The sequence below is a fragment of the Kryptolebias marmoratus genome, linkage group LG15 (assembly GCF_001649575.2).
Source record: "Kryptolebias marmoratus isolate JLee-2015 linkage group LG15, ASM164957v2, whole genome shotgun sequence".
Classification (NCBI taxonomy): Eukaryota; Metazoa; Chordata; class Actinopteri; order Cyprinodontiformes; family Rivulidae; genus Kryptolebias; species Kryptolebias marmoratus.
This window is the reverse complement of record NC_051444.1, coordinates 29,521,304-29,535,117: the sequence shown is the minus strand read 5'-3', so window position 1 is coordinate 29,535,117 and position 13,814 is coordinate 29,521,304. Positions and strand designations below refer to the sequence as shown.

General features: G+C 42.5%; 1 protein-coding gene across 1 annotated transcript; it reads right to left on the bottom strand.

Annotated features, from left to right (window-relative positions):
- Positions 1 to 240: 240 nt before the first annotated feature.
- map1aa (microtubule-associated protein 1Aa) lies at positions 241 to 13,683 on the bottom strand. Its single transcript, XM_017438458.3, has 3 exons — positions 6,858 to 13,683; positions 5,191 to 5,417; positions 241 to 3,353 (listed from the first exon to the last, which is right to left on the bottom strand). Exons 1-3 carry the CDS (start codon positions 13,525 to 13,527, stop codon positions 3,198 to 3,200), a joined length of 7,053 nt encoding a protein of 2,350 aa, XP_017293947.1. The 5' UTR covers positions 13,528 to 13,683; the 3' UTR covers positions 241 to 3,197.
- Positions 13,684 to 13,814: the final 131 nt, after the last annotated feature.

Genomic DNA, 13,814 nt, shown 5'->3' with positions numbered 1-13,814 from the left:
ACAGAGTATTGCACTTAAAAGAAGAGGTGAAAGAAGATTTATGAAGCAAGAAGGGAGGAAAACCATCAGAAGGCTTTCTTTACCACACAGCGAACTCCAGGTTCCACGAGTCCCCTCCAAACTGGACATCTTTTAACACACCTCAAAAGGTACTCATGCACAAACAAGCAGGGCTCACTGAGACGGACAGTCTGTCAGATGATTTGTTTCCCAACAGAAGGTTGGATTTTCCTCTTCCTGTGCACAATTTAAAAATGCAGCAGTGTGTGCTTGTGTGTGAAGTTTGGGAAGTAATGAGGGATTTAGGACGTCACTACAGATAAAAATGTGTTGACATGAGTGAACAGACCTGTTCCTGGCAGTCTCAGTGTTGGGTGGTGGTGGTGTTGCTGTTGTCCTTTACAGTGAATGAAACAGAAAGCAGCACCGGGAGTTACAGTTAAAGGGATAGTTCAGATCTTCTGAATTGGGGTTCGGTAGAAACATACATTCTTTAATTAAGACTCATGTAAAAACAAACATTGCACTCTTCTCTTTAGGCACAAATGCCCCATTATTTGTTCGTAACCCTTCCAAAGAACCTCACTTCAAAAGATTTGATCATCCCTTTAACTTCACAAACCCCTTTTAGCTGAGCAGTAAATCTCAAACAACCCACACATTACACACATTAGTGTGGGTCATTTTTTTGTGGCGCTAAAGACACCCGCCCTTTCAGATACTTAATATATCTTTAGTTTGTTTTGTTTTTTTCCTTGCTTGCAGCTGTGTGACGTGTTTTCAGGCTTCAGTAAATTTGCAAGTGTGACCGAAGTGCGTCTTATGATGCACGGTAACCAAGGCAACCAGGAGATCTGAGTCCTCTTCGGAGAACGTAAAGGTAAAATCTGCATTGTCACATTCAGATCGATTGGATCCGCTGAGGTTTGGGTTCTGAGCCCTGCAGCCCACTTTATCAAAGAGCCATGACTTTTTTCTTTACATGCATCTCTTGCACATGCAGCAGTAGATGAGCTGAGGGAATAAAATTAAACACGAGAGGAAAAGCTGGAGTTTTGTTGTGGATTTGAAAAACTGCAGCCCTGCAGAGGCTTGTTGGTCCTTAAAGATCGTTAGGTTGGTGTTCCAGTTCTAAAAACATCAATCATTCAAATTAAATTAGTCCCGAGGTGTTTTTGTCTTTTTTAAACAACCACCAAAGTTGAATAAAAACAACATAAAACAACGATATTAGTGTTCAGGGCAAATGCTATAACTGTTTTATGTTGCCAAATCTGGAAAAAAAGCAAGAATAGATTTAAATCTGGTTGTGCTTCTTTGAGTGGCAGCTGAAATACCGAGTTGGTGCTTTAAGGGTGCCATTTTATGCGCATTATGTACTCTGACCCATTCGTACAGACAGATTACGAAAAATAAATCTGCCAACACCAAAAGAGGAACCTCTGAATGTACCGAACACACATCAAATCTCTTTGTTTTTGTTTTTTTTCTTACCCCAGCTCAGCAGGACAGAAAGGCACATGTGGGTGACAAACCACGAACCGAAGCAGCTCACCAAACAAACACGATCTCTCGTCGCAGCCACATGTTCCTGTTGTTGTAGTTGAGTACATTCTCCATTCTTTAACAGTCTCTGTATGGATATTTAATGAGCTCAGAGCACAGAGTGGTTCCAGTAACACAGCTCTCTACATGACCTCTGTGATGATGTTAACTGCAGTTACATTGAAGGTTTACGCGTAAAGACTACAGAAAGAATCCAAGAGCTCAGTCTTCATGTTCACTGTAAGAAATTACAACCACTAAGATGGTCTTCCTAATTTGAATACAACTGCAGAAATGTTATAATTCACTACAATACAGATTTCTGACCATGAGGTTCCCTACGCTACAACAAATTCACTGCTAAACGACTGCTGGATCTACTTTTTCTATGTTTCTATTTCACTATGTTAGTGGGAGGCAAGAAGGTCAACACTGTCACATTTTTAAATTAGAGACAGAAGAAGAAAAAGAGCAGCAAGAGGGGACAAATTGATCAAAAATGTTCTGAGCCTTGTTGGTCGGTGTTGGTAGTTTGTTTCTGGCTTTAAATAAGTCGTTCAAATCTTCTGAAGTGAGGTTCTGTGGAAAGGTTATAGACAATAAGTATCTTACTTGTAGATAGCTTTTTGAATGACCTCACATTGGAGAAATAGTTTTATTCTGGACAGATTGATGAGTTAAAGGCTAGTCTAATAGGGGCCAAAATCAAAATGAATTACGGCGGTTTTAAAACAACTCCAATATAAATAATTTCAAATAAGAACACTATTTTACAAACCTTTACATTAGTATTGGTTTTACATGCTATTGTTATATGTCTGCTGGAAGGAAACATTTTTTTGTTTTAAAACAGCTGCAATGCACTTTGATCTTGGACTAAAACTCCTCAATCCAGTTTCTTCAAAGGTATAGTATACTATACTAGGTATAGTAAGCTAATAATCATCATAACCTTTCCACAGATTGCCAATTCAAAAGATTTGAACTATCCTTTTAAGGCAATGGTTCTCATAGATGAGGTTGGGAAACACTAAACTGGGAGTCTTGGGATGATCTCCGGAGATCAGGTTATTTACTAAACTGATTGCTATTAGCAGATTTTTCTCCCTAAATTGCTGCAAGAGCTATAAACAGTAGTTATAAATTAGTAAAATGGTTGTTGATGTTTTGCTCTTGTTTAGTAATATTTGTATCATTCAACCAGCAGCATGTGAGGTTTATATGTCGGTCAGAAGCTAAAAAGTTCACAAACCTCTGCTTAAAAGATGTTTAACATTGTGCTTCTGTTGAGGCCAAGAAGACGAGCGGCAAAGCGTCATCTGCCATGACCCAAACTGTTTTTACTGTGTCGTTTCAGCCAATAAACAATTGAGTCCGAAAGTTATCAGATTATGGAGGAGAAAAGTTTGTATTATTGTTAATAATGAACACAAGGATGAATAGCTTACTGTCTCAGTGGGTATAAATAGTGACAGCCACAGAAAGCTCAGAAATAAACAAAAACATTTTAAAAATTGTTATCCGGGCCTGCGTCTGCTTTTCCAAACAATACAAATGGTCAGAGACACATTTGCATATGAGTTGACAGGAAAAAAAAAAAAAAGATCTACACCAGGGAGGCCCAGAGGATGGAGAGAGGAGAGGAAGGGGTTTTAAAACTCGATCTTGCAGGCTGGAAAGGACTCGTCCTGCATGACGACAGTGCTGCTGGAAGCCAGAACCATGATGTTGAGCTCCTGCTGCCTCTCGTGCGTCTGCTGATACCAGTCACGGGTCACCTCAGTGTCGTGGGTCGGGATCAGCGTAACCTGAGACGGAGACAATAAAAACAGGAAAGGCAATGAGGAGAATCCAAACAATTCTCACACATTGTTCAGGTAAGTGCGACACTACCACTATCCTCAAGCGGAAAAATAAGGCCTGTGGCCTTTTAATTTGCTCCTGTTTTTTTTCTTTTAAATATTAGTATTACTGTGATTTTTTTTTTTCAGTCAGTGTGCTGCTTTGGTCTAAGTTTAAGATGCAACTGTTTTTTAAAAAATGTTCAGTTATTTGAGGATCTACAGTCTTTCTTTAAATGAGTGATGGTTGTAGCACGACCTAAATTCAGGCACGCAGGAATCTAAAAGGCAGCAAAATGTGAGAAAGAGGAGAAGACAAAAAGAAGAAGCAAACAAACTAAACAGACAGAAGAAAAGGAGATCTGAAAATAGAAAAAAACAAGGAGCAATAAAAATAATTAGAACGATACTGAAAAACCTAAACTAAATCACATTAAAACTGAAAACCATATAAACTAAAAACACCATTCTTCTATCCAGCCATCAATCTTCTACCGCTTAACTGTGGTTGGGTCACAGAGGCAACATGTGCAGGACAGAAACGCAGACCTCCCTCTCCAGCTCCTCCTGGGGGATCCCAAGGTCTTCCCAGGCCAGAAAGGATACATAATCCCTCCAGTGAGTTCTGAGTCTGCCTTGAGGTCTCTTTGTAGCAGGACATACCTGAAAAACCTTCAAACGGAGGCATCCAGGATGCATCCTAATCAGATGAATAAACCAGCTTAACTGACTTCTTTCAATGAGAAGGAGTAGCAGCTCTACTCTGAGCTCCCCCCAGATGACGGAGCTCCTCACCTTATCTCTAAGGCTGAGCCCGGCCACTCTACGAAGATAGCTCATTTCAGACGCTCATATCTCGAATCTTCTCTTTTGGTTATGATCCAAACCTCATTACCATAGATGAGAGTTGGAACGTAGATGGAGCAGTAAGTTAAGAGCATTCCCTTTTGACTCAACTCGTTCATCACCATAACCGACTAAGACAACACCCTGATTACTGTGGATGAGGCCCCAATCCTTCGATCGATCTCCCACTCTATCCTCGTGAGCAAGATGCCAAGAAACTCATCCACCTGATGTAAAGACTCATCATTGACCCGGTGGATGCGTCTGGTTGAGAACCATGGCTTCAGACTAAGAGGAGCTGACGTTCATCCAAACCACTTCACATTCCGCTGCAAACTATCCCAGTGCACGCTGAAGGTCATAGCGTGAAGATGGCATCGGAACCACATCATCTGCAAAAAGACCACACCCTGAAGTTTCTACACCAGACACGCTCCTATCCACAACTGCGCCTTGAGATGGAAAAGCCAGTAAAGAAAATTGATGGATAGTTATTTGATTGTGTATGAGGAAGTACGGTAAACTTTGCGCAGCCTCTGGCTCCAAAAATACAACATGATAGCTTCCCTAAGCAGAACATTAGCAGTTTATGGGCAGCTTTTATTTTGAACAACAAAAGAAGACAGACGCACTTTGTCCATTTTATGTCAATGGTTTTATCCCAAAACCTCTATTTATCACATGCACATAAAAACATGTTTTCTTTTTAAATCTTCACTTTGAAAAGTGTAAAAAGTCTCTTCAAAAGCGTGATCTGCATGTGAATTAAAAGTGCCTGTAAAGAAGAAAATGTTTTTAAAATATACTTGTTAGAATGGACAAGGCTTAAATGATTTGCAATCGTTGGGTTCTACGATGTCTGTTTAATAATTACATTTTATACAACCAAGAGTTTTAAGTAAGGGAGTTTAATGTTAAAAAATAGTTTAAAAATTTTGGATATAAATTGTTCTTATACCTGTAGGTTTGATCCCCACTGAGCTTTAGCATCCAACAAAGCATCGAGGACTGCTCGGCTTGGTTCACCACCTGCAGTGTCATTTCCACTCACTACGTAGTAGGCAGAGCGAATGCGTTTGAAGAACTCTTGGTCCACATTCTTGGCACTGCAGTGGTTGGGAATGTAGGCCAAATCCACATAAATGGGAAGGCCAAGAGCAGCGGGAGAGCTGGATTTCTGAGAACCTGAAAAAAACAAAACAATAGAAAACTGTTGCTTTAAAGCAAAAACACGATTTTTAACTCAGATGTTTTTAGATGGCACCATTTAACAACAAAAGTTAACTTAATATACTTTAAAGCGAAGACAAATTCAGCCAAAGGCTCCTGTTTGTGCAAATCTCCAATTAAAGATGGCCATCACAGCTAACCAACCTTAGCAAAGATTAAAAATGCCTATAATGCAGTCACTTTTACAGCTATAGAATGAAAACTTAGAGTGGCTGTAGCTGAAAGTCATCCTCAATTCATACTAACAGATTGTGTGGGATCTTTATGTACAGTGATAACTCTGTCAACTCGACAAACATGAAGGTAAAATTCAGTGTGGTCATGGGCGCTTGAATATATGATAAAATGGGGGAGCAAAATTAGGGATGTCTACAGAAAGTCAATCGTTCCATTCACAGAGCATGTCTAGTTGGTGTAATGGATATTGTAATGCTCTTCTGTGCTGGAGCCTGTTGTTCAAATCCTGTCAAGTTTACTTGTGTTTTTTTTTTTTTCTTTAACAACCCATAGCGAAATGCTATGATGTATTTAAACATGTAAACAGATGTACACATTTACAAAACTTTTACTTTTAGGTCTTACTTAGTCCAATTTTAGTCTAGACTTATGTTCAACCAAAAAAAAGTACAATGGTTGATGTAAATAAGATCAGCAAATATTTTTTTTTCTCTCTGTTTACAAACTTGTGGGTATTTTGCACCCTTATATAACGGGATTTTTACTCTATTCTGTCTCATTAAAAGTTTGGTAGTAGCAGTCAATCAGATAACATACTTTAAGTGCTAACAGATTGTGTACTGTCATGCAATATTGTGAGATTGCAAGTACCATTATTTTCAAGGTTTGACAAAACAGCTATAAGAGGATCTTTGTTTAAATTTTTCCCCTTCTCAGTGTTTATTGTTCAAAGCACAAACATTGAGGTACAGTTTAAAAGATTTTTGTGACACGGAAAACCTTTGCTACCAATCGCTGTCAATTTGCAATTTAAAAAAGGCAGAATTGTGAAAAAGTGGTAATATGGTACAATTGAGTTCAGTTCATTCAAACAAAACAGTTCAGTTCAAGTCAATTGTATTGTGTTGTCTAGTTTATCTATTACATTTCTTTTAAAAAAGTCAGTTAAATATAATTCCATTTAGTTGAAGCCAATTAATAATCCAATTAATCCAGTTCAAATCAGCCCAATTCAGTGTACAAAAAAAAATTATAAAATGACTAAAAGAAAAAAGCCTAAATGAAGGGACCAACAGGTTGCATGAAATCTTCACTTTGATTCAGTTCCACATCTTGAACATGTACAGAGTGGCAAACAACAGATTTATTTTGTTTCTTTTTCTAAAAACTGATATAATATACATCTAAACAGGTAATCTGTACATTATCTTTGTTCACCTGAGCTGCTCTTGACACCATTTGTCAGCCCTTTGCCGGGGTTGTAGCTTGATCTGGAGAGGTCATCGTCTTTGGAGCCTTGACCGTCTGACAGACGAGACATGCGTGAACTTTTGTCTGCCTCCTTTTTCTTCAGCGAGGCACTGCGTGGAGATGGTGTTTGTTTGACAGGCATGGGAGACCTCTTGCGCCTAGCTGGAGAAGCTGATTTGGTTTTCCCCAAAGTCTTCTTCAAGCTTTTTGTTTTGGTTTCTTTCTTAAGAGAGCTATTATCCAAGGATTCTGGGTCCACCATGCAAACATCTGGGTGAGGAGGGTGAGGGAAAGGGTCCATGAGGGGGGCAGGAGGAGGGTCATGGCTACTCCTGGAGGCAGAGTGATGGCTACCTCCACCTGTGGTAGATTTATCAACAGGCATGTAATCTCCATCCTCATCTGAGTCTATGTTGCCGGTGACTGACGGGTACTCTTCGGTGCCTGGGTGGACATCAGAATCTGACTGAGAGGCTAGAGACTCACTGATGGAGGTCGGTGGGGTGTCCTCTGTAGCCAAACCGAACCCTGCCGACAGCCCACCAACTTGATGCAAAGAGCTACTGTCCTTGGTGTGGGACTGGAGAGGATGGGGCTGTTTGTGCGCCCTCTTCTTCACTGACAGGTCATGCTCATCGCCCTCCTGTGACTGATCACTCCTACAACCTTCCTCCTCCTCATCCTCATCCATGGAAAGATGCCGCATGCAGGGGTTGATGAAGGAGGGCGACAGGTCTTCTTTGCATTGCCTGTACTCGGAGGATGAGTATCCAGGAGAGGTGTGGCTAGTGTAAGAGGAGGTTGCTCCTATGGGCGCGTCCTGATCGCTGTCATCATCATCATCATCGTCGTCATCATCCTGCTCACCTCGGCTGCACTCTTCTGCATAGAACTGTGAGTGGAAAGCCTGATCAGTTGAAGCAAGTGAAAGTGGACGGGCGGGATGCTCTGGCTCCATCTCACATTCCTCCTCAAATTCATCATCATGGCGGTAATGAGGGGGGGAATCTCCAGGCACCATGCCCATTTGAGGCTTTGGCATTTCCCACTCATATGAACTTCTGACATAACTTGCCACTCCCTCTCTGCACTCCACTTTAGCTGAGCCTGAAGCTGCTCCTCTAACAGGGAGGTTGGTGCTTGCGCTGACCTCCGTGGGACCATTTGTTTTGTCTGACTTGCTGGTTTGAAGAGGTGTTGACATGTAGGAGCCAAGAATATCTGGAAGTGTTTCGCTCGTTTTTTCACTGACTGCTGGAGTGACAGGCTTGTCTGAAAATGGGAGGCTTCCTGCCAGGCCACTTGACCTGTGAGTAATTTCACGCATATATGCCTCCTCATCCTCCTCCTCGCTGCTGTCGGTCTCCTCGAAGTAGTGCTTGCCTTCAATGTCCGGGCGAGGAGAGGAAGTGACACCAAACAGAGCAGCACTGGCTGCCTCTTTGTCCATTGAAAAGTCTGAGAAAGGACCTGCTGAGACCCCAAATCCAGCAGCTGTGTCCAATTTGGTTTCTTCAGACCACTCAGGTTTATAGAAGCAGTCAGACTGAGGGCCTTTATCAGGAACTCCACCTAACAGAGCTGCATGTTCCTTTATGTCTTCACGAACAGCAGTGGTTGGCAACGAAGGGGATGTTTTAACCTGAGGGGGACTGAGGGGTGTGAACCGAGCTAAATTAAAACTAGATTCTGCTGTGGTTGTTACAGTAGTTTGCTTCTCTGAAACTTCCAGATAGTCATCTTTGGTGCCAGTTGAGCTGGAAATGGGAGAATCCAGGACAAGTGACTGTTCGTCTTTGAAGGAGGAGTACTCAAAGAGAGGCTCAGCAGAAGCTGGTGTCTCCAGCTCCTCTCCGAACTGTCGGCTGGTGGAGAGGGACCCTGAGGTGGAGGAAGAGTAGCTGTAAGCTGAGGAGGAGGAATACCCAGGGCCAGCTGTGGTTGTGTACTGAAAATTTGTTTCCAGAGGGCTCTTTCTCAGAACATCAGGTGTCTTCTGCTTGTCAAATTCAGGATCGGCTTTGTCACTTTGGTAACAACTGTCCTCTCTTGACTTCAAAGTAAAATCCTCTTTTCCTGTCTCTCTAGTCTGACTTAATAAGAACGACTTTTTCTCATCTCCTCCATATGAGTAGTCAAACCCTGAAGAGCAAGCAGAGAAACTTGTGGCTCCTAAATCCACCGGCTTTCCACTGACAGGAGAGGTCTCAGTCTCAGCTTTGTCTTCAGTTTTTATGGGTAAATTTGAGCTGCTCTCGTTAATACTTGGCTTCCCCTGACTGTTAAAACCATATCCAGCCATAGAAACCATAAACTCAGGTTTATTTGAGCCAAACATTTGACTTATTGGGCTTTTTAGTTCCTTCTCAGATTTCTCTTTGGCACCTTTTTCCCTATCAGAATCAACGCCACTTTCATCCTCCTCGTCCTTTTCCTCCTCATCTTCATCTTCCTCCTCATCATCGTCATCTAGAACTTCATCATCATCATAATCCTCCTCATCCCTTGCAGTCAGCTTTCGCAAATCAACCTCCAAACATGGTCCTTTCTCGCTGTAGCCAAGTATGTCAGATGTCCCTGAGGAAAATGCCAGGGACTTTGTGCTGTCAGCTTGGTCTTTCACAATGGAGTCTTTTCCTGATGACAAAGAAGTGGTCAAAGCTTCAGGTCTGTCAGCCACAGAAGGGAAATGGCTAGCTTGACAGTATTCAATTGTCTCTGTTTCTTTGGCCTCTTTTTCAAATTGATCAGTGGCTGAAGTGCTTTTGGAGTCAAGCCACGAAGGCGTGGTGGATTCCTTTTCCGGCATCTTGTCCATGGTCGTAACTGTCTCCAAAGGCTCCTGTTTGTGCAAATCTACTTCTCCTTTTGCAGGATCTTGCTCTCCCTTATCATCAGACTCTTGGTGATACAAATCTGACTCCTCTGAGCTTGTTTTGCTGTCATAAAGATCACCATAGGAGAATGTTTTGCCGTGCACATATGGTGTGTCTTGTCTCGTATATACTACCCTTTCCCTGCTCTCCTTCTCTGGAAAATCATGAAGACTGAAATGAACACTTTTCTCTGGCTCTTTGATGGTAACATCTTCTTTCTCTGCAATGTCTTTATCGTTTGACAAAGGTTTTGTTCCTGCCACACTTGGAAAATTGTCATCTTTTTCATCCAAAAACATCACTTGTGGTTTTGCTTTCTCCGTTGTGTCGAAGGACACCTCTGACTTGTCTGACCTTTTAGCTTCTGTTTCGATCTTTGAAGATTTTCCCTCAAACATAAAGTCATCATCTAAAAAGCAACCCTCTTTTGCTTCCATGAGCTTAGCTTTTACAGTTGGTTGTAATTCCTTTTTGATGTAATATTCATCCTCACTGTCTTCATCGGATTCTTCCTCAGATGCTTCAAATGTGGTTTTGTCACCTGGCAAGCCAATAAAGGAGGTACTGTCTGAGATGGTAACTGATCTTTCAGTTTTCTGGACATCAGCTTTCACATCAGTCACAGTTTCACCTTTGTCTTCTGTCCTGAAAGTTTTTTCTTCTGTTGGAGAGTAGCTGCTACTTGTGGGCATTGACTGTGTGGGTGAGGCTAGTTTCATGGTGCTGTCATCGGGACTTAAGCATCTTTCCTCACTTTCCTGCCTGGAATGGGACTCTGATCCAAAGGAGAAAGATTGAAGGGGGGAAACAGGCTTTATTTCAGCAGGAGTCTTGAATGTGTCCATACCAAAAGCAGACTGGGTTTCTTCCACAGCCCTCATGGGACTCACAGGGGGAGAAATTTTCTCTTTTTGCTGGCGCATCATCGAGGCAGCATGTTCATAGCCCTCTTGAAGTTTACCCAGAGGGATGTCAACATTTGGAGTCTGGTCCTCCTCCTCATCTTCATCATCTTCTTCCTCTTCATAAACTGATTTTACCTTTGACTCAATCTCCATCTCCGGAATGTTGGGCTGGTATTCGTCAGAGGAAGGAGACTTAAAGCATTTGTCATCTTCGAGTGAAGAGGTAGGAGAGATGGTCCCTGCAGAGTGGAGGTAGTCCTTTCCTTGGGCAGCCTCTGCACGTGATGGAGCACTGTTGATGGTGTCCAGCAGCAGTGAATTCCTTCCAGCATCTTCAGTCTGAGGTGCTGTCACTGAGGTAATCGACTGGTCTTCAGCCCCAGATGTGGCAAAGGAAGACAGTTTGTCATAATCTGTGATGGATGTTGCAGAGGAGATATGTTCCTCCTCAGCAAGAGGAGCAGCAATGATGGCAGGGTAAGGTGCAAGCTCAGGCTCATGACCTCCCATAAATGCTTTGGGCTTGACATCTGCAACATCTGAAGCTACACAGCCCTTCATTTCTTTAATACCGTGCATGGAGTCAAAGGTACCAGGAATATCAGGAACAGAAATGTCGTAAGAAGCCACATCGTAGCGCAGCTGAGGGATCCTGTCTTCTGTGTCCTCATGGATCTCCTCGTCAGAGATCGTCTGCTCGGTCTCTGAGTACCCAGGAATGGTCTCATCCTGAATGAAGGAGAACTGCTCAGAGGCAGAGGCTGTCACTGGTGCTGCAGCTGATGTGGGTTTTTGCTCAGTTGGTTTGGTGTCCCACTCCTTTCCAGTTTTTTCTTTTTTTGCCTCATCTGTTTTAAACTTTAAGACCTTGTCATCTTCTGTATCTTCTAGTTCAGCCTTTTCAATGACATCCCCTTCTTCCTCTGAGCTCTCACTTTTTTTTGTCCTGTCTGACATACTTTCCGTTACAGAGTATTTGTCATATTTCTTCATTTTTTCCTCCTCATACTTTTTATCAAAGCCTTCAGTCACATCCTTCTTTTGAATACATGTACCCTGTTCTAATGGACTTTTGTCTTTGGTTTCTTCTTCCTCATATTTGAGGGGGGATTTGGGTATGGTAGACTTTATCTCAGTGGCTGAGGATGTGAACTTCTCATCAGCTACAACTGAAGAAGAAACTTTAGTATCTGTGTGTACTGGCAGTCCAGACATCACGTCATTCTGGACAGAATCAGTCTTCTGTTTGGGCATCTCCTCCTGTTTTAGTGCTTCAAAGTCTTCTGTGAGGTCTTCGGGTGAAGATACAATCGATCTGTCAGCCAGAGCAGCCGCTGCAACTTCTTCGGGAATGTTCTTGGGAACTGGCCTTTTCTCATTTGCTTCCTCCTTGACAGTTTTATTTTTGTCTACCTTGGGTTTCGTCTGGCTTTTGGCTTTGTGTAGAGTTTTTCTCACTTCAGGGGTGAGTGGCTTCAAGTCTGGTTTGGTGATTTTTCTCAGTTCGTGTTTCCCCAAGTCTTTCTTTTTGTCCTCCTTTGCCTTAGTCTCCTTTTTCTCTTCCTTCCTTATATTTTCATCTTTCTTTACTTTTTCTTTCTTGGGTTCTTTTTTCTCTTTGTCTTTCTTTTCATCCATCTTAGATGCCTTCTCCTGTTTGGACGTTTTTTCCTTTGATGTCTTTTTTTTAGCTGTCTTGACTGCTCCAGGGGCTACTTCACTATTTTTCTGCTGTTTGGTAGCTTTTAAACTGTCACTTTTGAGTTTTTTCTCCTCCTTCTTTTCAACTTTATTCTCCTTAGTGGCATCACTCTTTAACTCTTCCTCCTGTCCAATGGCATCTTTCTTAGTTGCTTTAGACTGTAGTTTGGGTGAAGATTTGAGGCTCTCTTTGCTGTCTGTTCTTGATCTCATTTTAGTTTGTTTAATGATCGGAGGTGGCGCACCAGATGATATGTCTTTCTGAGTGGCAACTGGGTATCGCAGGAAGTCTAGGTGTTTCAGTTTCTCGAGGCCCTCAAAGATTTTATTTTGTGGTGCATTTCCTGGGAACAGCACCCGGACTATTTTTTCTGTTGGACGATGTGGTATCCAGACAATTAATGCAGTGACTGATGTCAAATAGGGGACAGAAATTTCTCCTTCTTTTCCATTTGGCATCATAATCCCCGTCTTGGCTTTGCTATTTCCTGCCCATTTTTGCATCAGGAATTGCATCTCTTTGCTTTCTTTCACAGGGTTTAAAACATACATGCCTAACTTTCCCACACCAAGTTTGTGGAACAGTGTGATGGGTTCGATAGTGTTGCTGACTACCCTGTGAAGTGGCTCAGGTGTGATGCCGAGCTTGTTGAGGTACTGCAGTGTCAGAGATGCTTCTTCAATGCTTCGTTTTACTTTCAGCGTGGACTCTGGCATCCTAAGCTTCTCAGGAACATTAAAAAACACAATCCCAAGCTCAGGGGAGATCAGGTTCTTCATCCAGTCACCATTACTGCTAGAGCCAGATCCTTGGTTACGCTCTTCCTCCTGCTCTGCGATCTTTCTCTGAAACAATCCATTAATGCCGGGGAGGTTGTCTGCACCAATGTGGGTGAGCAAAACAGAGTCAATCCTATCTAAGTGTCGAACCAGCTTCCAGAAGCAGGACTTCCTCTCAGATCCTCCATCCACTAGGATGTTAAATCCGTTAACAGCGAACAAAGCTGAGTCCCCTCTGCCTCCGGGGAAGATGTAGCAGCAGGGTTTGGACAGCTTCAGAAATCCTCCAGATGTCGGAGGTTCCAGGAGCTCAAAGGGTGATGGTACATCCGCTGTTTCAGAGACATACTCTGTGAACTCCGTGACTTCATCCATGTCAGGGAGGTGGGGTTTGGGGTTCAGGCAATATTCAAGAAGATTTTTGAGTGGCTGCTGCTCCTGGCTTTGGCCCAGGGAGCTCCAGCCCCCGTCCTCCTGATAAGAAAGAGTAAGTCTGGACGGCTGCTTTAAAGAGGGCGTGGACAGAACTTTGGTTACCTAAAACACAGAAGAATGGAGGTAAGAATGCGTATCAAATCTCTATAATAAAATCCTGACCTGTAATTTTTAAAGTGACAATATGCACGACCTACTTGATGTTGGAAATTATACCAAAGACGTGT